Source organism: Mesitornis unicolor, unplaced genomic scaffold, assembly GCF_000695765.1.
Source record: "Mesitornis unicolor isolate BGI_N332 unplaced genomic scaffold, ASM69576v1 scaffold14131, whole genome shotgun sequence".
Lineage (NCBI taxonomy): Eukaryota > Metazoa > Chordata > Aves > Mesitornithiformes > Mesitornithidae > Mesitornis > Mesitornis unicolor.
The window spans coordinates 39048-65787 of NW_010163238.1; the positions used below are offsets into that span (position 1 = coordinate 39048).

The 26740-nt window shown below is 41.2% G+C and overlaps 1 protein-coding gene across 1 annotated transcript in view; it reads right to left on the bottom strand.

Annotated features, from left to right (window-relative positions):
* KANSL1L (KAT8 regulatory NSL complex subunit 1-like) overlaps nucleotides 1-22639 on the bottom strand; it is a 54227-nt gene extending 31588 nt beyond the window's left edge. Inside the window, exons 1-3 of the mRNA XM_010193895.1 lie at nucleotides 21528-22639; nucleotides 6374-6515; nucleotides 2369-2566 (exon numbers count right to left, since the gene is read on the bottom strand). Of these exons, the coding sequence (XP_010192197.1) occupies nucleotides 2369-2566; nucleotides 6374-6515; nucleotides 21528-22615 (1428 nt within the window). The 5' untranslated portion in view covers nucleotides 22616-22639. The remainder of the gene's footprint in view (nucleotides 1-2368; nucleotides 2567-6373; nucleotides 6516-21527) is intronic.
* Nucleotides 22640-26740: the final 4101 nt, after the last annotated feature.

The following is a 26740-nucleotide window of genomic DNA, read 5'->3' on the forward strand; positions in this document are numbered from 1 at the left end:
CTGCAGCTCAGAGCTGCGATCTGGCCATTCAACAAGGAAAAAACCACCTGCTGTCTACATCAACTGTCGGACAGTTTGTTCACTCCAAGTATTTTTTTTCTTAAAGAATCCTCGTCATCGCTCACTGTAGTTTGACAAAGATGTTTTTACAACAGGAGGTGTGACTAGAGGAGGACTATCGCAACTACAGACAGAATAGCTGAAATTTTCTGCTGTCCTCCAAAATCGCAACCAACACCTGCACTTTCAGAGCCCCACCAAAACCTGGACTTCCAGAACTGCTCCAGAACAATTGCAGCTCGTTTTTAGGTCTAAGAATTACTCCTTAGAACGCCAGGACCTGTGGACTGACTCCAGGGAACAATTCACAACGGGTTTTTTGTTTTAACTGTCAAACCTTAAAGGCTATTCTGACAGTAAACATCGTTTTCTTAGAGGAAACTGTGCTGCACACAAAATGAAAATTAAATATATCTGAAATGGCATACTTTAAAATATATACTCATTATTTGGTAGGATTTTCATTTGGAACTAAGATTCTTTAAAACAAGAATTGCGAAAGGCTACCCAGTAAACTTTCTTCCCATTTTGAGGCACTACCGTTCATGTAGAAAGAAGCAGAAAAAGATATTTTCCATTTTATTACAACTCACGTCTTTTCTGTTCATGTTTACGTGATGCGGTCAGTTAAAAATCTCATGTCAGAATAAAATCCCCAGGGATATTAAAGCACAGAAACAGTCAATTACAAAAGGTCTGAACAAAGCAAACAAGACGCCAGTAAAATATTTAGCAGCTTGATTTAAAAATCTCAGCAGAGTTCAATCTGCAAGGAGAAAAGTCTCCACTGAATATAAAAGCACTGAAACAAAGGCAAGCTTCCAAAACACAAGGTCCATGTTTTTAAGAAGTTGCATAGCTATGAAAAGGACTTGAAAACAGTATTAGTAAAAACTGCAAGGCTCAGTCACTTTGTATTCTTTATGATTTCTGTTTGTTCACAAGTAAAACGATTTCTTTCTAACCAAGGAACACTCTAACATAGAACTGAAGAGTTCTGTGGGAATATCTGTGATGTAATTCAGCCTACAGCACCACCACTCCTGACACTGGACAAGCAGAAACTCAGACCCTCAAAGTTAAGGTCGATTTACAGAACTAACAGTCAAAAAGCAATCAAACCCCAGAGCTTTTTGTGGTGTAAAGGGAAGAAATCTGATCTAATCTGTGAATTAGTTAAATGAAGAACACCTTTACTGCCAAGTAATTTTCACATCATCAAAGTTCTTGGGCCTCTGTAGCTACTTAGGGACCAGGAATCACCCTACTATTACTTAGATTGTCAGATGTCTTACTGAAAAGTGCCTTTAATTCCCCAAGTAATCACTTAGAGGGGACATTCACCACATTCTAAAAATGCTCTTTGGTTTCCCTCCTGCGACTGCCAGCACTGTGCATACAAATGTCCTGTTTCATTGCTTCCTCACTCCTGTCTGCTGTGGATAAGATCTGTCAAACAGGGGAAGCATTTTAAGAGCAGGAAAGCATGACTATCAAATAAGAAACACTGGCACACAGATTCAGAAACAGGCATTGGTACCCAAAGCTGCTTTTAGCCATTTTAAAACAGGTGTGTATGACCAAGAATTCATGTACAGCAGCAGAGCAACAGGTTATTGCACCACACTGGCTCTGTCAGGCTTGTTCTACGCTAACTGCATGAATTAATTCTGAAAACTAATTTCCTGTAAATCCTTCAGCAATGTGATCCTACCACATTCTTTGTGTACTCTCTAGCAAAAGAAAACCCTGCTGAAGCCTACACTGCATTTCCTGGAATTAACCTTGGAAATGACTGTTTTGAACGCCATGAACCAAAACTGTGCTCACAGCTACGCCTACGCTGTGCCTCTGAAGTACCTACAATTCCTCAGCTCTGAACTGGAGTCCTGTCACTCCTGAAAAGGCAGACCAACTATTCTATTCTGTCAGGGCTTCTTTCTTCTTTTAATTTCAAGTGCAAGATGCCTCCATCTTCAGCTTTACCCTTTCATCTCACATAAGTATTTCCTGGAACAATCTGTGGCAACTTTACAGGGAACCTAACTCCAGAGGAGAGGCAGGTTTGTGGATAGCCATCAGAAGTAGTTATGTGGTCGCTTTGATAGAAACAAAGCGGTAACACAGACGCAGCAGAAAGGGAAGGTTAATTTGTAAACCTGGTGTACAATGCAGTCATTTAAACCCTTCAGTTCATCAGCACCCACTCTCAGAACTGCAAAATCTCCTCCCTTTTGGAAGTCAACTGCCCTGTTTCTGAAGTAAACCATCTGGCTCCACTGACCACTCCGTTCTTATTTTACTTTACCTGTTTTTCTATGTTTCGTAAAAGCAGGGTAGGACTGCTGGGTGACATTTCAAAGTCCTGCTCCGGCAAAGAATCCAGTCTCTCAATGGCAGCTTGCGAATTCCCTGTGGCGTTTAATAAAGCTTCTTGGTCTGTCAATTGTATTTGCTTCTTCAAAATGTCTTTTGGAAATGGGAATTCTTCTAAGATCACCATCCCCTAGACAACAGCAATTGAACACAGTTGGTTGACAACGGATTAACCCTCCGGAATAATTTTTAAGGGGCACTCAAACCTGGCACATCCCCCTTAAATCCTCCCAGTAACTCGTTGGAGCACTTAAAACTACATTTCAAATGCATTTAAAAGCTAAAATATAGAAACAGTAGGGACTTTCATTAATGAAAAGCTGTGCCATTTATGCTACTCCTCATAACAGCAATCACGCTATATATACACCACTGCTTAAACATCTGTGCCAAAATTCAAATCTGGAATTCATACTTATTAGAACAACTATATGATCATTTGCCTGCTGATTTAAGAAGAGGCTTTTCTGTAAAAAACAACCACCCTTAGATTTGAAGTTGGTTACGGTCTTTGCAGCCAACACATCTTGTGGAGGCACTTTAAAGTGCTCTATTTTTCTTATTCCCATCCATGTTCTATGCAAAACATCAAGGTTGATATTTCTTATGTAGCAGAGATGGACACAATTCAAAAGAAAAGCCTTTTACAGATTCATAACTGATTGTTTTAAGGTGAGCATTTTTACAGTTTGATAATCAGAGGTAACTTTCCTAAATATTCTCTCAATCTCGCTGCTTCTCAAGACAATCTGCACAAATGTGGTACCAGACATCACCTATTGTCTACACTAGTAAGATGTAACTTTGTATGATAGGGAAATAACAGAGTTTCATAAACAGAACTAGGAAAAGAAGACCCCCATTGTGCTATCCACATGACAGATCAGAAGAATAAAAGTGTCAACCACAGCCCCAGGTAACATCTCGGTTTAACAGTTTAGAGTGTTAACTCAACAGTAAGCAAAAATAACTTTGTAACAGTCAAGACCAGTTTGTCAAACAGTCCCTTAACTTGTCATCATCTTGAGCAAATAAATTTAATACTCAGAAACATAATAAAAATAAATTTAACACTATCAAACCTTTGCAGGCTTTTTCCAAAGACAAAGGGAAAAAACTTGCTCCTAAGTACTGACTGCTACCAAATACCAAGCAGATATTGCAAGAATGGGACCATTCAATTACACTGCCTCAAATTTTTCTTTCTAGTGAGAATATTCCCCTAAAAAGCAAGGGAAGATTGTCATCATGTGAATACAAGGAAGCCCTATCTTATTTATTTCAGCAAGACAGACTTCACCTAGGTTGTGGCTGTGGAAAATTAAGGATCCTGTAATTTTGCTCTCACCTTGACTCCTGCCTCGGCAGCAACTTGCCCTAAATCACGAAAGCAAGTCTCAGAGAGACTTCAAAGAGGAGACTAGGAGAAAACGTGAAATTTTCCTGTTCTCATTGTGTCTTTAATTTATTCCCTTGTTTGCATCATAAAATTCAAAGCTGAGAACAAAGATATTCTCTAAAAACAAACGTAGGTGCTTGAAAACTTGCTTCAGTGCCCAAAAGGGGCACAGAGATTCTGAATTTCCATCAAGTCACACTAGATTTTCCACATTAATTTTCAGGTAGTAACCCATCATCTGTGCTTTGACATTTACAGCAGATGGAAACAACTCCAGACAGCATCACACGAGGATCTGCAGACCAAGAGCAGTTACAACACAGGCAGTCCCTTCGAGGAAATTCAAGTGTAGATCTAATCTTCATGTGCCACAAAAGGAGGACAAGCTAGCTCAATAGCTTTGGACTATTTTAGAATTTATAATCTTTAGATTCTTTTAGTAAAACAATCATAGGTCATGACGACAGAGAGAGCAACAAAAAATAACCCACAGAAGTCTAAAACACAAATTCTGAAATCGGAGGAGCAGGAAGACACGCAGGGAAAGTGGTGAAAAGGGGGAACCCCTCCCCACACCTTCCACTGGATTTTGTTTGAAGTTGCAGAATCCTGTCAACAAGTACAGTAAGACGCAAGCAGAAAAGGAAGGAGAAGATTGTCAGGCTGTATGAAAAGGGAGAGATGGAATAGGCACAGAAGAAACAAGGAAGAGTAAAGAATGATAAGACTAATACGGAATATATAGGAATTGTAAGTCAAATGAGTTACAACCAGTAGGCTCTCTCAATGATCTCTCTCCTCCCCCTCTCCCCCTTAACTGGAATTGTTTTGTTTTGCAGACACACATTTTTTTAAATGGAAGGACTCTCAAGAGATCCAGAGATGCTGCTTCTGTGTGCGTAGAGATGGAGAAGACACAATGCAATAGGCCAGGAAACTGCCCACAAGTTAACCATCCTCCTTCCTATTGCGTTACAGTGTTAGAGGAGTGGCTTTTTGCTTGGAATAACTGTTCACTGGCTATGAATCACACTTTTTTCCACTCTAAACACACGAAAAAGACTCAGAAACCATTGAACACAGCACACAAATTCTAAGGATATTGTGTAACTACTTTGCAGCCACTAAATGAAAACTAAGAGCTCTTCTATCAGCCCACGTGTCCTTCCATAGCTGCTGCACTGGTATACAACAAACGTGTACACAAAAAAAATCACAGCCGAAGAAAATACGTGTCCACCTTAACTATGGGACATGATGCCAAATACTGAATACCACAGCTGGTGAAAGGGGCATGAAGCCTGCAAAAAGGAATGTCACGAAAGATCTCCACCAGGACGATGACGAGGCTCCAAGCCAACGTACCACCTAACGCGAAGAAAATGCATGACTAAAAGAATGTTCTTTCTCTCATTTCTCTGTTATTTAGTTCTCTGTCTTCTGCAGCTCATGAGACCTAAGCTAAAGGGTCATAGCTTTTGGGTGTAACAGTGTGCCTGGTATTTAGGACAACACTAAAACATGGGCATTCTCACCATTCACCAAAATACAGTATCTCCTTTCACTTCTGGGAGTGCAGAGACAGGAGAGACCCCCAGACAAAAGCTCTTGAATTACTTTTTAAAGGAAAACCTGACTGGGAGCAGGGAGACAAAGTTGGATATGAAAAGAAGGGCTTTGAGGGCGAAAGGAGAAGAGGGGACAATTTTTCTTTATGTCATCAGAGGAAATGTTTTCTGGGGTGATTTCCCCTCTCCTTTTAAACTTCAAGTCTCACATTCAACCACACAAAGTCTAAAGCATCTGCTGGCTCCTCTCCGCCTGTGCTTATCTGACTCCAGCACAGATCATCAGTGAAGAGTCAAAGAGCCCTTCTCTAGAACCCCTCACTATCACACCACCAGAATTACCACAGGTTTTGGCTTCTTGCACATGAGAATGTCCTGGGGAACCCATTAAATTGATAGATAGATTATTAATGTTTTAGGAATGTGACTTTCCCACTGTCTAGCCAGTTTGATTTACAAAAACTAGTACATGAGTTACACACGTTGGAATTTTAGTAATAATTAATCCTTGACCTGTTCAAAGTGCTGTACAAACATTAACCAGCTAACCCTCAGAATAAACATGCACTGTAAGTAACAAAAAAACCCACCCTGATACCCCACAACACAAAAATTAATAACCAACCACCCCACCTGAAAACCAAATCTTGCCTCTTCTGTAAAGGGAAAAACTAGGGTGAAAAATGCAGTACCTCATTCTGGGCCCACTAACAAAGCCACTATCACAGATAGGGAGCCAAGAGTTCCCGTCTACCAGTCCTGCACTGGTGCCTCCAGGGTACAATACTTTTTAGCTCCCGATGTCTTTCTCATTAACCTTTGCATGTGATAGCCTGCGTAGATACAAGAACTCGAGGGTAAAACAACCACCACCACCACCACCACCACCAAGAAGGACCCAAATGAATATTACAAGAAACACTGTCAAAAGATTATTTGAAAAGCCCACTTAGGAGCTTACAGACAATACCTTGGTGGCACGTATCTGCCTGTGAAGGTCAGTTAGTTGTTGGATTTTGTATTCTAGTTCTGAAATCTGGGCTTGAAGCCATGTCCAACGGCTGCCAATTCTAGCTCTGTCTGCAAGCCACTTCCATTCAGAAGTATAGCTGCTGTGAAGACAAAATGCTGGTTAGTCCAAAAATAAAGATAACCACATTTGCACAAGAACATTTTTGACAGCTGCTCTGCCTCACGTTGCAAGCATCTCAGTTGCTTTCAGGCGATACCCGATTATACCCATCCAGTTTCACATCAGCTTATTTCTGTACCTACAGAACTTGCCCAAACCAGCATGATCAACGCTCACTGGCTATTCCCAGGCTAAGCCAGTTTCCTGTTCTGTAGTATAAAACCTAGAGCTGGAGAAACTACCAAACTGTATCAGTGAATGTAGATTACAGATTTGTAAAGAATTCCAGGAACTCCACCAGCAAGAATCCAAATTCCTACACCTCACTTCCTCCCACAAGCTTTCACAAATACCCTTGCTAACAACTGGAATGTAATAAAACATCATCTAGCAATGACCAGCGAGATATCAAGTCACTGCCCAAAAAAACAGCCAAGCAGTTTAGATTTCTTTTATCCGAGCTATTTTATAAATATAGCTGTGCCAGTATAGTATAGGTAGGTCACTCTTACTGCTGTTTGCTAATAGGTAAATAGGTATTTTGTGACACAACAGAGATGCCTCTTGGTACTCGAGACTGTCACTAGCTTAACTTTATGATGCTAAATTCATCACTGGTATCAGCAAACTCTTCTCAGTCTACATATTAAAGAAGTTAATGACATAATGGTGCCGCTCAATAAATAATTTTAACATCCAGTAAGTTTAAGCAACAGAGACATCACAATGCAGTATTTTAGTACGCAACTTCCACTAGTGTCCTACCATCAACTTGAGCTCATTTATTCAAAGAAAACGACTGATGTTTTTTCTCACTAAAGTTGTCAAGTAGTTTGCCACAGCTAACTTAAAAGAACTGTAAAAACAAAGTTTTTAGAAAACTACTGGATCTGAATCCCGGATGACGCTGCATCTCAATGTTGCACAGGCAGAATACGTGATCTCCTGCTCCCCAGGCAATGAAGAGTGCTGAAGTACCACAAAAGACACAAGAAAAAGCAGATGCCCTTGAACTGGCATAGGAACATCACACAGGGGAAATCGTTTCATGCAGAATTTCGTGTCAACTACCTCAGCAACAAAAGAAAGGTAATACAGCACTCTGCAGAAGATACTCGATATTTCCTGGCATGAGCAGAGTATCACCAAATTTGAGAATCCCAATTATTTTCTGGACAAAGATTATAACACATAATATAACTCAATATCTCAGAACTTTCAGTATACTTCAGCTAGTAAGAATAGGCAGAGTCTGGGATAGATTAACATACATAATTTTCCCCTTTTTTAACATAAATTATCTGCCCACATAATTTACAACCAGCTTAAACTCTCTCCTACAAAGAAAAATGAACAGATGAAATGAGACAGGGGATTGAAACGTCCAGTTTAAATCCAGATTCTGTGTGCAAGCAAATAAAGTGGATCACCATCAAAAAGAAACTCGAAGAACTCTGTAAATATATACAATAATAAATTGTTTACATTTTATATACACTATTAGTGATTTTTTCATAGGAAAAAAGGCACATGAAGTCATTTTGTGAATACTCATTTTTCTGACAACCCCTTTTTATTTCTCTTTGCCATTATCACCAGCACATAGTGAACAGCCCTGGTGACTTATGCTTTAACCAGGTCTTCTTGCCAAGAACCTCTCTGGAATTGACAGCTTTTGCACGATTGTGCTTCTGGAAGACATAAAATACAGTTGGCAGGAAAAGGGAGGGATCCAAATTCCTACTTGGTCCAAGTCAGAGTTCACTTAAATGCTGTGTTCACACAAGTGTGAGGGTTGCAATAGCCAGGATTTGGCTCAGGACCCCGGGATGGCAAAAAGCTAGTCCTAAGAAAGAGCTGCTTAATGAGGCCTTAACAAACCCCTTAGTTAATAATTGTAACAAAAAAAAGTTAAATAGAAATAAGGAGATAACCAAGAAAAAGCCAACAGGAGTGTTGAGGTGCTTATCTCTATTCCTTTCCGAAAAGACAAACGAACAAAATTCCACAAACCAGGACATGATACAAGAAAGCCCAGGTGAACGAAAATAAATCACCCTGACAGAACTGCCTCCCAACCAATGCAAGAATTTGCAGAGAAAGCTGAGCTGCCCTCAAGCAGACGAAGGAGGAGAGAGGAGCAAATGAGAAACACAAAGAGTGCCCACAAGCTGGGAAATAAGGAGTGGAATGGAAAGGACCAGAGCTGCTCTTATGTCACATACACTGCATGAAATCAGCAGGGCAGTAAGGGAACCCATCATCAATACCAAACCATAGCAGGTAACAGAAGAACAGTTCACTACTGTGACCTTAAGACAAATAAAGGATATCATCTGCATATTACTTTCTCACTTACATTAAAAAAATTCCTCTGCCAAGTTACATCACAAGTTATTTTTCAAACACTTGTTTTCAGTTTTTTTCTTAAACACAATACAAAATCTTGAATTAATTGCATTAGCTGTTAAATATATTATGTATATTTTTGCTTCATTCTAAAATACTGTGCAAGTATTTCTTAAGGCTTTAAAGTGTACTGTATAATTAAACTAACAGGTAATTACACTGTAACAAAGATGTCCTTAGGCTCTTCTGTGAGGAAGAGTTTCCACAAACTAAGCACAAATGTTTTAATTCCATGCCAAAGGAAGCAATTTTAGCTCCTCTCCCCTGCCAACCCAGGCTGTCCACGCCTACCACCTGCACAAGCACTTGGGCAGCTCCAGAGTTACACAGACTGGAGAGTTCACACAGAATCACAGAATCGCTCGGTTGGAAAAGCCCTCTGAGATCATCACGTCCAACCGTTCCTGTCTACCCCCTAAACCATATCCCTAAGTACCTCGTCTACCCGCTCTTTAAATACATCCAGGGATGGTGACTCCACCACCTCCCTGGGCAGCCTGTGCCAGCTTCTGACGACCCTCTCAGTAAAGAACTTCCTCCTTCTCTCTGACCTGAACCTCCCTTGGCACAGCTTGGTGCCGTTTCCCCTTGTTCTATCCCCCATCACCTGGGAGCAGAGACCAGCACCCACCTCTCCACAAGCTCCCTTGAGGCAGTTGTAGGTGGTGATGAGGTCTCCCCTCAGCCTTCTCTTCTCCAGGCTAAACACCAGTGCCTCACCAGTGCCAAGTACAGGGGTTGGTTCATGGTTCATTTTAACTTCAGAAGCACGTTTAAGTCTAGATCCCTTTCCCAGTTGTGATGCCTTCAGACTGACAGACACACACCTCTGCACTGCCACAAGGGAAGGGGCAAGAAGCTCAGGGCAAGGCTGCAAGCGCCACCTCACATTTAAGGGACAGGAGGTGAGAGCACTGCTGAATTCTGCTCCCACCTCTGTCACTCGCATTTGTTTGATCTTGCATTATTTGTTTACAATCTTTGCTTCTAAGTCTATTTCTCTGCAAACTGTTTTAGCACACCTTGTAACTCCTCAGAGGAAGCCATCCTCACACTGCTGAAGTGAGCTGTTTGCACGCAAAGCAGTGTGGTCACTCAAGTGACAAACGATAACCTGCTCTTGCAATTAAAAAAAAGACTAACACCCATGTTCCTGGGTTATTAGAGAGTACAGTGTAACATCCATTCTGTAAGAAAAGCTGTTTCAAGGTAGCACCAGGGAATTAATTCTGTAAATCCAGAGGAGTAAAAAGAACAAACCAAGACAAAACACCACTAAGGGTTACAAAAATAACCAGGCCTGTTACTGAAGGAGGAAGTCAGAGCAAGTGCTAAAGTAGAAGCTCCTGCTCTGTTTCTCTGTTGGGAATGAGACAAGGAAAATAAAGTTTGTGTCTGTCCTGCCTCCTGCGTGCTCCTTTTGCAAGGCGTCTTTACTTGGGTTCCGTGCTTTCGACTGTAACAACGTGCATCCTCCACAGGAATATCAACTTCATTCTTCTGCTAGCAACTCAATATAAACCACGTTACATTTGCAAAAGCTATTAATGTTCAGTACAGTGAAATATTAAACTTGCTTCTCTTGCAATGACTCTCAATCTGCAGATGATCTGCACTCATCCAGGATTATCAGAACTGGGAGAGAACAGAGCAATTCTGACTTTATATGAATAAAACACCTCAAATAGATTTCCCCAGAAACCACGCTGGAACTGCATGACGGGCTAAATCTGTTTCTGTGTGAGATACCAGCTTGCATTTCCCCTGTTTTGACTGAACCGCAGGAGACAGTCAAAGTATGACCAGAAATAGAACTGAGAACGCAACAGGACTATGAGAAGTACTCCCAGTGCCTCCGTTACATTGTGGGTAAGATTTATGTTTTCCCAATAGCTAAGATCAGCTTGTCCCAAAAAAACCCCAGGCAACCTAACTGAGTGCAAAGGGGAACTGCTAAACAAGATTAAACTGCTGTGCTGGACACACACTGGTTTTGGGGTCTTATGCATGGGGGTTTTTTTGTTTACAGGAGAGGATAAGAGGCAGAATTTAAAACTTTTAGGCATATTTGTTTTTATAAGCAAATAAATAACGGAGAAACACAGTGGTGTTTAAAATGAACAAAACATACAAAACCTGGGACTGATGGTAAGTATCCAGGAAAGTTGATTCAAACCAGAGTGGTGAGCACAGGAAAGACTATTTGAGAGCATGCAGCCCTGTGCCCAAGGCAAGATTCTCCACATGCACCTTATCTTCTGAAAATTAAAAAGAAACTGAGGCCTTCCAGCCTTATGACTCCCAAGGAGAAATGGTAACGTGCTCCTACCACGACAATGACAGGATGTTTCCTCTTGAACAGGAAAGCAGAATTCTTGCAACGGACTCACACTGAAAGTCCAAAACATAGGTTTGCCAACCCAAAACACAGTCTCCTTCCAGATGGTTTTTTTCAAAGAACACCAACGTTTTCAAGTTACAACATTCTAAAACACAAACAAACCAGAAAGCAAGGCACCCACATAGTATGGGCAGGAAAAGCCTCTCCAACTCCAAAATTCTGCATTAAACGTAAGAACAGCTGTAGTTCCCAACATCCGCTCACACAGGGTATTTTGCTCTTTCTGCCAGGCTTCTGTTTAATCCATATTGTTCTGGCATTCAGTTTCCAGATTATTTAGTCCTAAAGCATCCCTGTGATCCTGACCTCTATCATCCCTGCTGGTCCACGTCCTCCTCTCGCTGGGAGCTCCTGGGCTATCAGAGGCCTATTGCCAACCGTGTGACACTGAAGTGTTTGGCAGCAAGAAGCAGTTCACAAACTACAGACTGATTGCTCTCAGGGTAAAGAGCTAATCACCTTCCTTGGTGGGAGTCACTGAAAACAACAGCAGAAGTTTATCATTTTGATGAAGGACTCAATCCGAAAACTGAAAAGCAAAGTTCTCCAGATCTTTCAATCCCATTCAGACACCATACGTCTCACAATGAAATTCATGAGACTTAAAACACTGGAAAAAAAATCATACATCCCCCAATTCTCTTGGGAAGCTCACAAAAACACAAACCAGTTCATATTCACTACATGGCAACCTATTACAAACGCTCAACAGCACACCAGCGTGGTGGGGGTCCCCCAGGAGTGGAGCTGCAAGCCTGCGGACTTCCTGAGCTCGCCCTAATTTTACACCAGCATGACAGTCAAGTCTTCCTGTGACCACACATGGCAATGCTCAAAAAGCAGCTGGCCTGAATACGAGCGTTTTCTTGCAAGCTCACCAAGCAAGGTGAGCACAAGGCTTCTGATACCTCCTGTCAACACACTGGTGAAACTCAACATGTTTATTGCAGACGGAGAGAAGAAAATAAGAGATTACCTACAAAAACTAGGAGATGGTACAATCTAAAACATTTAAATTAGGTGAGTTCAGATATGCATGTATTTTAGATAATTTTTTCTAGATTTTACTCTTGAGATAGAAATGCCCACTCCCAATAAAAGCTTCCAACACTTGTAAAGGCTGAACAAACAAGTTGAACTACGAAATGACCTGTAAATGCTTTCTCAAGGACTAATTCTTTCAGCACACCTACTTAATGTTTGTTCTCAGAATGAACTTCAGTAGCTGTTGAAGTATTAATTCCCCTGGACCAGTTAACTGTTAAACCCGTAACAGTCACATAATTAAAAGAACAGCAAGTCCTCTTTTATGAATTCAATCTCTTCTATGCATTTCAGAGTGCAAACAAGAGTAAAACAAGTATCACCCTCTGGTATCACATCCGATCAACACCACACAACAACAGACTATTTACTCTGACAGTTCACTATCAGCCTTTGCTCAGATCATCCAGCAGTGTGTGCCGCAGACTGACTGCAGAGAGCAATACGCCCCTGTTTCGTGACAACCGGCACCAAACTGAGCTGTGCCCAGGGAAAGTAAGAGTCAATTAAGGCAAGTTTTCTGGTACTCAGAACTATACTGCAATCTGAGAAGAGCTGCAACCAGATCATTCGGCTGGAGCCTCTGGGGTTGCTATCTTCCTTGGCGTTTAACAGAAATTTCTACCTGGCAGAGATGTTCCTCTGAAACACTACATGGCTACACAACAGAGGGGTTACAGTGCTCCCTATCAACTACAGACATCAGCAACTGCTTATCACAGCAATTTCTGGCACACACGCCTGGTCCATCTCTGCCATACTGCTGTCATCTAATACTTTCAGAACTGCATCCAATAACATATGTTGATACTAACACATAATACACATCTTACCTACCCAAACCAAAAAACTTTATCCTGCTGAACATTTCTGCTAAGTCATTTATGCAGTAACACCCGAAACTGTCAACCTGCGATTTTCCCTTGAAAATTCATGGTACAGAACTAGAGTGGTGGAAAAAATGAAGTAGCAACAAGGTAAGACTTTTACGTCTTCCACAATTAAGTTTATAATGGACAGTGTTCACACTGGAGCTCTGCATGCTCCCTCATCTGAGAAATCACATCTTCCACACTGACGTGATGACACAGCCAGTACTTGCTTGCTACAGGGTCCCTGCAAAGGATCACACTATCACTACAGGTTTTATACTATAAACTGAGCTGTTACACTTGCACTGAATTGTTAACTCAACTTAGGGCTCAACAAAAGAATTTTAAAATTCAGCTTCTTAGAATAGTGCTGCCTGGTACAGTGCTGAACTTTTTCCAACAGCTGGCTTCACAAGCCGGTAGGCACTTTTCATCTTCAATTCTGGTCACATAATTTTTTAGAGCTGTTGATGACAAAAAGCCAAATTGCTTCGTGGAGATGCAGTCAGTTAGAATATTAACTGCCTAGGAAGTAAAAGCCTGCAGAAGGTAAACAGTCAGCACCATTTCTTTTAACAAAAGAAAAAAATGCACTGCGAAATGCATCTCTGCTACTGCTTTCGATTAAAAACATTTTGCAAGTAATTTTTAAGATTTCATCGGCTCCCCCAGCTTCTTCCACTAAACCTCAGCATGCTGTAGATCAGACCAACGTGGAGCAGAGAAGCAGGTAGTAATAACATGCAATGAAAGAAACTTCAGGAACACCAGGGCTGCCTGGAAACAAGCTCCTTTTCTTGCCTCTGAAATGGCACAACATCAATAGACTAACAACAAAACACCAGGAACACAGGCCTGGAAATTCTCTGCAAGTATTACACAACTGCCCTTGAAAAAGAAATCAAGGAAGCAGTGCTATGTTTGGATCCCAAGCTCAACATAAAGTAAGATAGAGCTTACAACATATTTCTTTAAAGATATGTGCAAACGGAACATTATTCCAGCATACAAAGCAGCATGTCAATGCTGTGAAGCCACTGCAGTTCACCTCAACATCCGTACATATATTCTTACACGGAATGAGTGGGTATGGCATTCGTGTAGCATCTAACTCCAGCTTATAATGATTTCTTTCTAGCTGTATATAGTATCAGATGTCAATGTAAAAATGGATTAGAAGCGTATTTTTTGAGACCTTTTGGACAGACGACTATCAGTTGATCCAGATGCACTGAAAACCAACAGCAGGGTTTTGGCAGTGGAGAGCCTGCAGAACAGGACAAAACTGCCTGGGCAGGGACTGAGATGAGACTCAGAAGGGGCTGTGGCTGGTAGGAAGCCCAGGGCAGAGCAATCAGGTAGAGAAATGAGGAGCAGCAGCAGCAAAGTTACCATCACACACTGACTGCCACCTCCTGCCGCCACACACCTCAACAAAGTGCGTGCCTTGCTGTACAGTGGTGTAGGCAGTGCACCCACTGCACACATGGCTGCTGCGGGGAATGGGCTAACAGGAGAGCAGGAAGGACCCCTGAGGTGGGATGGGTCCTGCTTCAAGCTCTGAGGCCTGGACCCAGCCCACCCGCAGGACCAAATGAAGCTCCAGAGGGGCTGTGCCAAACATGAAAGCCCAGGTCCAGGTGAGCCCCTAGCAGCACTGCCAAAGAGCAACTGAGAGCTGCCCCAGCAGGGACCCCAGCACCTGCCCTAGGACACAGGACACCCATGGCATGTCAGAAATCAAGTCCTCTGCCCCCCCCACAGCTGCTGCAAGCATGCTGTGATTAAGTAACAGAGGAGCAACCAGACAGTACTCAGCTGTCTGCTTGCAAGTGCAGGGATGGAGTTTGTTTGAGGTTAAACCCCACAGTCAGGTCTGCAGAGACAAGGGGTAGAGAGTGCAATGAACGTAGGCTTGAACAGTTGCAGTCTTCTTGGTCTGGGTGCTTTGTAGGAGCTTGGGGTGGAGTTTCAGTGAGTTTTATTGCTGCCCCGTCTACCCCCATGAGCTGGGAAGAAGGGGAGTTTATACTGCACATATATTCAAGTATGAATGTTCAGGTTTGTTTATTTTTCAAAACCAGAATCAGTAAAGTCTGCTAACTGAAAATTAAATGTATTCAAATTTCTCAATAGAAAGCTTTTTCTCACCCACAACAGGTAGGTAAAATGTTTGCACGAAAATACAATAATTTACAGCTATTTCAGTTTCAATAAAAAAGTGCACGTTGATAGATTTAAATCTGACATCTCAAGTTACATTCCTAACCCATATTTAGCAGCATGAATGAAACCCTGTTACAGGACAGCACTCCTATTTTGGGAAGTCTTTATGCACACTTTTTATTTCATGTGATAAGGAAAGCATTTAAATGATTTCCTGCAGAGGGGCCCATGAACGCCGATTTTCACAGGCATTAGATGTACCCCTTTGAAGCAGATCCTCATGAAATCAATGTTATATATGAAATGAAATGAAATAATGCTTTCCTTACTTTACAAGACAAAGACAGTTCACTGTTGTTTGTAAACAGATCTTTTAATTAAAACAAACACATTTCACATTCCAGCAAAAGAAAAAAGCTAGCCATAAAATACTGATCAATCAGCAGTTGACATCAAGCACCAAACTCTTGTCTAGCATTTAATCAAGCATGCAAGGTTGTAATGTATACATGTGTGTGATTATTAGATTTTCCATTCTACTGTACTATGCTGTGTATTAAACTGTCATTCAGAAGAGTAATGCCAAGTATTTATTTAATATGCATTCAACACCTAACTCAAAAGCTTTGACATTCCCAGCTCTCAGATTTTCTTGCAGGTTACAACTTGTCAAACCTTCTGCCTTTTATTAAAATCTTTCAGTCTGCTTTCAGCAGCTGCAAAAATACTAATGTAATTACAGGTTAGCAATCAGGATCTTCACTACAAGAACATTACTCTGGTACTGTGAGAAGGAAGTCTTACTGAAAAGCAAGTTATTATTGCTGTACATGAGATCTCTAAAGAAAAACAGTAAACACATGTGAGACCCTAAAGAAGCTGTAAATCCATCTTACGGAAATCCAACCAAGTGAGGCTGAATGTATTCTAAAATAATACATGCATCCCTAGAGGGAAAACAGAAGGAAATACAAAGCTATCTTTTCTTTCATGCCCTGAACAATTCTCCTCCCACATCCTAGTGACAGGATCCAAGAATTGAGAGAATGGAATTAATGAAAAAGCAATGTATTTTGAAATCAGCATATTATTAGCACCTATGAATTTACACTTATGCAAAGCCCTCACATTAATCTTCTATGCAAATAAGACATTTCCTGGACTTGTAAAATAAAAAGGTCTTAAAAACTGGAAACAATTGGGGTTTTGTGCTGAAGAAAAATGGAGAGCAGTATTTAGTTCTGGCAGACTCTTCTGCCCTTTCCTAAACCAGAATTTGGTTCTCATATCAGGTACGAAGCAAAATTACAGCTCAGAGTGGAAAATCAGGACCTGACCTTGTGAAAACAAACAGCTTCCCCTTATGGTGTGACTCGAAGACACACAATAAACCCCAGCCCTTAAGCAGTGCCTTCTACAGCGAGGCTTGCAGAACTGCACTGGTGTTGCTCAATTAGCCATGAGAAAAAATGCTGGGAAAAATGGAAAATAACCTAGAACAAACAGATTAGATCTGGAGATACTAGTCACAGCATTTTCTTCCTTCCTGTATTCTCTCCGCCTTACTGCTCCCCTCCCCACCAAATATTTGTACTAAAAGCAGATTTACCATCTTCTCTTTCCATCTAGCAACCTAAGGGAAAAAATTTACTATCTCTGCACATTCATTATAAAAGTTTCCAGGCACAATAAACCCTGTGGGCATGGAAAAATATAACAGTGGTGCTTCAGCAGGCTTGAGGTTGCTGGAAGATAATCAGTAAAACATGTATTTCAAAAATCAGAGGAAAATCATGAAAATATTTGAGAAGGAGAAAAATCCCACCAAATTATGCAAAAGGACTGTATTCAGATGGAGAAGGAGGACTAGCGAAACAGGGCACAGCACTTTTCATGAGTAGACAGAGCTACTTATTTTGCAGAAGAGTCTTTCCTCTGTAATCAACTAGGTACATGTATTACTATTTGATGGAGTAAGCAGCTGTGCCTTTGAGGAACCCCAGCGACGTATCTTTTTATTCTGGAAGATCATACATACAGCACATGTAGAAGAAAAACTCTGTACCCTGCAACTTCAAAGGTTTCCCAAATAAATATCTCAGCAGCCCTCATTGTGGTGTGTTGTAAACAACCAGAACTTCTAACCACATCAGGAACACACATAATATATGAATAAGGATGCAGAGTTGTCCTGGAAGGAGACAATACATAGCTCCCAGAGGTGTGTTGAAAAAACTGAGCTCACATCCTTCCCCAGTTCACCTTGTTTGAAATCGGTGACCATTTCTACAGATAATCTTCCATCTTCATGGCCACAAAGACCATCAACCCATTCCAAGTGAACTCAGCTGGTGAAATACTGTCTATGTTGCCTTTCAAGTGGCTGATGCTAGTTGTGAGTTCCTGAAGGAACTGCTTATACACAGCTTTGTAATGTCCTTGGGGCCCTTTGTCCACTTCAGTCACTAACACCTAACGCAGAACGAGTGAACTGCACCTTACATCTGCCTTTGAGACACCAGAGAAGTACTACCATATCCCCTGTGCAGTGTCTCGGGGAATTTCCTACACTCAAGGGCTAGAACTGCACTAGAACACACTAAAAATTACTTACAGAACTTTGACGCTTTGCCTAAGAAACCTTCTATGAAAACTGTGATGGGTTAAAGACATTCGGGAGCTGACACTAGCAGCAAAACAACAAAATTCCTGAAAAGATACAACCATTTCTTCATATTTCTCTTTAGTAAATACTCAAAGGACCCAATGTGTTTTGATTAAGCTCTTGAAATAGGATGAGGCTCTCCAACTACTCTAGAAACTAAGTAAGTACTTAGTAAGCTCAGTAAGTACTGTGAATTGCCAACTAGAAGAACTGTGTTCATCAGCAGACCAAGGATCTTTCTTGTCTTGAGGACAGCACCTGTGTAATGCACAAGGGATGAACAATGGTCTGAATATAACAGCTATTTGCAACTAAACAACAAAGACACTGAAACAGAAGGATAAATACACTCTTACTTGAGACAAAAGCACTGAGATACAGCTCAGAAGAACTTATGTCAACACTCACCGAGCAAAACTCTTTCCAGGATAATGAGAACGAACAGGTTCAAAAGGCTAAAAATAGCTAAAGTTTTTTTCCTACTGTGAAGAATTGGAGCCAGAATCAACTTCTCCCTCCCGATAGGAAACAGACTGCTCTCAGGTAAACACGGTAACCGCAAGTTCGTTCCCTCTTGCCCATTGGATTGACACCTCCTCCCCCCCTAGAAAAGGATAAAAAGCACCACAATGACCAGCCATTGGCATGATTATACTCTCGAGATAAATGCAATCAGTACCCTGTGATACAGGCAAAACCAAAACATTATTCCCATTTATCACTGCATTACTAGAGCTCTGTAACATCTACAGTTCAGTGTTATGAAGAGTATCACAGAAGAGTCTTTCCAGGTCAGTATAAAGTCTTCACTATGAAAAATAAGTCACAGATGAGGAAACAAGTATTCTCTCTTCCACTTGATCATGTTATTTCTGGAAAGCACTATGCTAAGAGTCAATTCCCTAAGAAAGAAAGGCATTTCAAAGAACATAAATCCACTTAGCACAAATAAAAAGGGATGTTAACTTTGTTTCTCTGTCCATGTGAAAGGTAATCCAAAGAGCCTTAAAGTGGTAAAGCTCAGGAAACACCAAATCTCAGCAGCCGCACTGGAGAAAGTGATTTACCTTTGCTATCTAGAAGAAAAAGTACAGCCTTTTAGCCACAAAGACAAATCTGAGGAAAGTCGGAGAATTAAGAAAACCACTCCAAGTGGAAGACAATGCTAAACTCAAATAAGAGCAGCCTGCCCTCACTGCAATGTTAAATTAAGCACTGTCTCAGCCTATGCACATAGACAAGAGTCTTCTGCTTAAATTAGGCAGTACTTTAACTCTGAGCTCGCTGGTGCAGTGGCACAGTTCAGACACCAGTGATTCTTGCACTACCAGTGCAGCAAGGCCTTAGCTCATACACACTGCTAACTTCATCTCCCCTGCTGCTTGACTGCTGTTCAGCAGTAAGAACACTAAAAAAGAGAGGAAAAAGAACAACCCACAAATAAAAGGTTGCACTGAGTCAGATTACAGATGATCTACCCAGCCTCCTGTCTCTTAGCAGCGGCCAAGCTAACAGCCTTACAACAAGGCAGGCGTGGAGGGAGCAGCGCTTCTCCAGAATACTCCCTTAACTGCCAGCAACGGCAGCTTGGGGATTTCCTGAGCCAAAGGCGGTGTCTTCATACTTCATAATCCTCTGCGCATTCTTTTTGTCACTGCAACAAAACAGACTGAATAAGCCTTAAGTGGAAAGATAACTTAAGGAACTAAAAAGCCACACGGAGAAATAAAGGTAAAGGCCTGGCAGCAGAGTTGGAAACTTGACTGTCCCTGGCAAAAAAACCCCTCGCACAGAACTTCAGTCCAAGTTCTACATTATCCACTACCCTTCGAGAAACAAGAGCTTCTCATCAGTTTTTCTTTTTCAGTTCATGTAATCAAAAGATTAGAGTCCTAGAGGCAGAGCTATTACTCAGAAGTTCAAACATAGCAGCTAGAAGAATGCAGATTCTCCTATACTGGGAAGAGCCAAAATTGCTGGTTTTCTCTAAAATCTTTCAAAAGGAGAATAATTCTCCTGCAAACTCAACTAGTTAAGATTATCCTAACTTAGCTGGCAAGTCATTAGGCTTTGGTTGGACTTTAGTACAAACTTTATAATCCTAAAAATATGTAAAAAAAAAAGAAAACTAATTTTTACTTTGCACTTTTTCTCCTGTTTTCCAGGCCTAAAGAGTTCAACAAAATGCCAGTGATACATGATACACGTATAAATGATACAGCCATGCCATACTGAAGCTATAAACATTTAACAGGGTACAGCTCTCTTCCAATTTAAGAAAAGCTTCCTTGATTTCTTCTGAACATTATGCTTTTCAAGAAAACAGACAAAGAAATATGTTTTTAAATATTTATTTTTCCTCAGACACCAGTGTCACTCTTAATGCCTTCTAGACACTCCCTAACAGCAGAGAGGATAAGAAGAGATTGGGAAACACAAAACCATCAAGTGCTAGAAATGTAGGTGCCATGAAGCTCCTACCAAGCTGCTGTGTTTGTGTGAAGCTCTGTTCCATGGGTCACTTTCCTGATTATCACATCTTAACAGACATTAAGACATACTCTGTTCTCTCCAGCCATAGGAAGCTGAAAACAGCCGCCCTTTCTAAAACTCCTTGAATGAAGGGACTGTGTTAACAGTATACCAAGGTTGGGGGAAATGGGGGGGGGGGAGGAAAAAAATAAAAATAAAAAGAGGCTGTACCACCATTAGGGAACAATTTTTCTATTTACTTCTCTTACCCACCACTGATTTCCAAAGCTACAACATACTGTACTGGCAGGATCCCTGTCAATTCAAGATAGTCTTAGTTAATTATACTAATTTCCCCCTTGTTCTTCTTGAAAAACATACCAGCGAAAAACAACCACTGTCAGCTTCATTCACAGTAGCAGAACGACGTCAGTAATTAAATTAACATTTTTAAAATTATAATTCAAGGAACCAAACTTTTTCATTACACAAGCCCCAAATACTGGATGGCTTGACACTTGCATCAGATTGTAATTTTTACTCTTTACCACATTGTATTGGATTTTGAGATAACATTGACTAAGTCTTATAACTCCAGAATAAAATTAAAATTATTTCCATACCAGCCAGAAATACCATTTACAGCACAGCTATCACTACTTGATTTACAGCACCATCTAAGCATTAATTAATTAGCAGTACTAATGTAACGCAAACTGACGAGTGCAATACAAAATACAGCTCTCTACAGTCTAGTAAAGTAACTGTACCTTAATGCTGTAATTAGAAGTTCTTACTTTCTGTCTGACCGCTGCCAAACCGAGCACAAACAGGCAGTCCTGCTGATTTCAGGAGGACTGCTGAGTGAGGTTACTCATACAAGAAGGAATCTGCAGGCCTAGACCCTTCCACCTAGATTTATAGGTATGAACTACGCGAGTCTAGCAGGAATTTAACACTTACGCTTCCACAGTTGTTCTTACAGTCCGATCCTCACCATCTTCATCCGAGCTGCTACACGTTGCATCTGAGTCCAGATCCTTCTCCACACGAGACAGCAGCCCTCCAGTAGCAAGTGCAAACCCCCGGATCTCACCTGGTGCAATGCTAACTCCGTTCTGTACATCCGCACCTGATCCACTCTCCAAAGCAGTTTTGGTGTTTTCTGGCCAACCTTCAGTGCACCTGAGGGAGCTACTGCTCAACAACCTGGTTGGCTCATGGAAAACCTTCATTCTTTGTAGCTGATGTTTCACGAAGCATTTCAGCTGCTGATCACAGTGTTTGATAACATGCTTTGCCAGGAGCATTTGTAAACGCTTCTGAGTCCTTTTGGCACGACTGATTTCCATTTGTTGCTTAGTGACACACTGGAGCAAGCGAGTATACACCTCCTCCGGGGTGCAGCTGAAAATCCCTTCTGAAGGCCCTTGAAGAATTTGGTGTAATAAATTCCCTTTTATTGTTTCAGTGCAGACTTCCAAAGCCCTACCCAAAAAACCATTCTTCTTGTACCATTTACCATTTAAAAGCTGCAGTTCTTCTGCATTACTGGATTCAGTTACATTTGAATCCAAAAGTGTCTGTGTTTCTGCTAAATTTGGAGATGTGGTCTCTGAAAACATTTCCCCTTTGACCTGTTCCTCAGGTTCCGAATGGCTGATCTGCCCAAATGATGTGTCAGCACCATTGTGTAACGAATTTCTCATCTTGGAGCAGTCAGGCTGTGCCGCTTTCATTTGCTTACTGGTTTTGTTGCTAAACGCAGAATTTGTACTCATTAACAAGACAGACTGATAGTGCTTAGAGGATGGTGGAGAACCAAAGTGCTGCACGCTGAAGATATCATTCCTGAGGTTGGGTCCAGCATTGCGGAACCCCAGGACTGAGCAAGTAATCTGTGCGCTGGAGTCCTCTTTTATCTTCTCTTCCACTGCTCTGGAATTTTCCATGCACAAAGCTGTATCAGACTCCATAGCTCTAGAGGACAAAGAAGGTGACAAGTGGATACCATGACCTTTTGTTGCTGCCTCTCTGACGGCTGGTGTCATTATAGCTACGGCAGGCAGTTTATAGCAAACCTGAAAATAAAATGGGCCACGTAAATTTTCTCATTTTCATGACACAGTACAAATACAACAACTCTGTCAGATATTTCATTTTGCCAACATTCCAACATTATTCAAAGATCCCATAAAAAAGGGCACTACCTAAAGAATACGGATAGACTATGCTCGCTCCTATTTCCAACCTCATTCATAGGTTGTTCTATGTGCAACAAAAGACTTTACCTCTCAGGGGAGTAAGTGTCCATACCTTATTGCATTTCTGATCCTATCAGTCAGAGGAGTAAGACTCACGAAGTTCAAGACTGTCATCTAACCTTGGCCAAACTCGAAAATATGACCATAAATCATGCAACTGGAAGGATGCACTTTGAAATATGTGTGCAAGTGTATGCACATGCACACACAGAGGCACAGCTACACACTCCCACTTCAGAACCCTGGCTGGATTTTATTTCAGTCCGCTCTGGATAAGTTACTTTTTGAGTTACATTTGATTTTTGTTGAAGTATTTTTTTTAATACTTAAATGAATCAACACTCACAGTATCACAGAAATGGGAGCTATTCAGCTACCTATTGCAAGTTCAGCAAAGCAGAACTCCTACCACATGATGAAACACTCTGAAATAAACTCAGATGCACCACTGGGAGAAATACATTTAATCTAAACCTATGACAAGCAAGCATTTGATTAATTAATGTATTATATATTCTCACAAATACACTTTAGAAACCAATCATCAAGGTTAATGCTTTAAAAACAGAACTGTTAAGTTCTAAATGCTTTCTAAAAAACTCTTTCCTGTGCCTTTGTAGCCAGTTCTTTAGAGATTTATTAGGCACTGTCTGTATAATACAAAGACAATATTATTTGATAACAACTTGAGTAAAGACAAGCAGTTTTCCTTTACAAACTCTTTCACCTGTAGCTTGCCATAGCTTAGACAAAGGGTTCCCAAACTTGGGGATCAAAAGAGCAGTGTCAACCTTCGCCATGCCTTGTCAGCAGCAATGCTGCCATGTCATACTGTCTCTACTCCACAGCTTACAGAGTAGGAATCACTGCCTGACACTGCACTTTCAGCTTTGTTTAGGAGATGGTTAAATTCACCTAGAAAAATAATTAACTGGCCTGCAGAAGCCTGAAAGATAAGCTACTGTCATATCTTAGTTAAGAAGCTACAAACAATAAGAGAGCAGTAACAAAAGTGAATGTAGCACAGTAATTGCACAGTAAATTCTCCGTTTAATCAGTATGCTAGTTGAGCTGCACTTCCATTGCCCTCCTTTAAACGTCTTCAGTTTCTTTGATCTCCACAGCAACTGCCTAGCTCAGCAATTTTCAATGCACATATCCCATGAGAGGTCAATGATTCTGAGACTGCCATGCATGGATCTTAAGAAAAGCAAACTCCTTGTCTGAAGCCTTAGCTGGTTTATAACTACTGGTTTTAGGATCAAGGTACAAACATGAAAAGGCGATGTGAAACCCTAAGGAGCTGACAAGTACCTGTCTGGATACTTTCTCCTTAACCCTCAAATCACAAAGAAAAACAAAGAGCCACATACTCCAGCACTGCCTTAACACTCTCCACATGCTTTATTCACCTTTCATTGCTTCATGTATACTTCAGCTGTGAGGTTCTCTGTACATCACCTACCCAGCATCACAAGGACAAGGTTAGGTGGTGCTAACGCTGCTCATACCATTAAAAATCATTATAAATTATACTACTGAAATCCCCAGGATTTAAACTTGTACCAACAAGCCAGTAACTTCAGACAACAGAGGAATTCAGCACAAAGTCCTCTCTGGTGGACTGCCATTCAGCAAGAGCCCTGTTAGTGGGATCAGGCAGGAAAATGCTCTGATGAGAGCTGGAGCACCAAATTGCAAAGCCTCTGGTGACTTGGCAACGCTCTCAGCAGTGTCTTTCCAATCTTGCAAGAACTAGCAGGCACAAATATTTTTAAATCCAAGGGGGTATGGATTCAGACACCTATGCCTCCCCTCCTCAGCATATGGCAAATAACTGTAGTAAGTCAAAATGATTTAGCATGACTAAAACATAAGGGGGAAAGAGCTGAAGCCCACACTTTTTTTTCATGGGCTTACTGTGAACTCAAAGGAGTCCCCATGTTAGAGCTGTCCCTGGGAATTCCAAGAAGCTCTCTCAGACGAACGCTGTCAGCCTGACAGGGACACTGAGCAACAAGCTTGTAACGGCTCCAACTTTACAATCCACCTTCCCTAGCCTGAGTGGGTGAACAGTAACAGGTTGCTACTCCTGAAAGCCTGGAAACGTCCACATGCAGCAGAGCTGCTACTCATGCAAACAAGAAGTTTGGAGATGTGCATCTCTGACCTACGTGAAGATGGAGGCTATTCAAAAAACTAACAGCACAACATTTTCAGAGTGCTTGTTTTAGGTTGATCATATCCCTTCAAATACTACATACTCTTCTGGTACCATTTCAAATTTTGTAAGTTGCAGTGAATACTACTAACAAATAATTTTGAGGGGTTTTCTTTTGAGTTTAGGGGACTTTTTTTCACTCTTTTAGGGAAAAGGAATAAATCAAAGTAGCCTCAAACTGAGTCACAAACATGGAACTAAAGAGCACCAACAGACCACTAATTAGGAGTTCCTGACAGAAGACACTTAAGTTACAATATAGCTAGAAAAATAAATAAAATGCTTTTTAAGCAAAAAAATCTCTCAATTAACCCCTTACCCAGCAACTTGCAAACTTCACAAGATGTTTCTGCCCTGCAGACAGTCATGTGAGACACTTCTGGTGTTTCTCTCATTTCAGTGACATCAAAAAGACCTCATAAAAGCTGCTACTGTCCCAGTCTCCAGTCCTTGGCATCGCTCCAAGGAGTTCACACACACACAGTCATTGGTATACAGGCAAAACAAAGTATCAGCTGCAAAAACATTAGAAACAAATTTTAGTACAAGCATTTGGGTCAACAAGAATTGTACGATTTTGACACATTTTGTTTCATTTTGTCAGAAAGCAGCAAAAATAATTTCACTCCACCCTCATTGGAAGTGAGTTTCCAGAGCCAAATCTATTATCTTCTGGCGGGGGGTGGGCAGGCGTGGAAAAATGCAGAGGGAGGGAAGACAAGTACTGCAACATGGTACTCAGGAAGAGTCTGTATTTTCGTTCTGGGAAAAGCTTTTTTGTCATAGGTAAACTATTTCAAGGATGTTTTTCCATTGTGTACTCCTTCAGGTTTCAAAACCAGAACAGCTGAAAGGCTACTAAACTGGCAAACAGTTTGCTTTTTATTTGCTGAATACGCACTCCACTTGAAAGACTAAAAAGTACTGTAAAAAAGAAAAGCTGACGTAAAATAAGTACCGTGGAAAGGAATAAACAAGTACCAGACAAGCACGGTATAGCAACTGATGTTTAAAGTGACTTCATACTTATCCTTCCCTAATGCCTTCATTATCCAGGAGGATATAGCTGGGAACTGCAGTTCACCACAGCCCAGTGCTCCCCAACCCACACACCACTCCCTTCTCTCACCACAGCTGTGGGTCCCTAATCCCCCAGTGACCCCTGCTCTTCTACTGCTCCTCTCGCCCTTCTACCTCTGCTTATTTCTTAGTCCTTACTCGACATTTCTGCATTATATCCTTCTCTAGCAGGCTTACCTCAACGAAATTTGTCTAAGTCCTGAAACTAGCGTCTTCATGTTGGTAATTAGTGGCACCCTATTAATAAAAACAAACCCAAACAAACAAAAACAAAACAACAACAACAAAACCACAACACAACCCAAACCTGCCTGCACACAGGGTGGCAAGTCCTTTCTCAGTTTTTGCTTGTAGCCCTTTCACTTTCTGACTCTTTCGCCCCTTGCATAATATTACCGTTTTTGTTACCCAACACTGCAGACAATATTTTAGGGGATTTTTGCCTGGGTGGAGGATTGCTTTGTCTTTTATTGTGATCTTTTCATTTTCAATTACAATACCACTGCATTTGCACTAGGGTTTGTAAGGCTTCTCTGTACCAGCCTTCTCTCCTTGTAAATTAAGTTATCTTTCATCATCCCGACTACCTGAAACTTTCTTGTTAATAATGA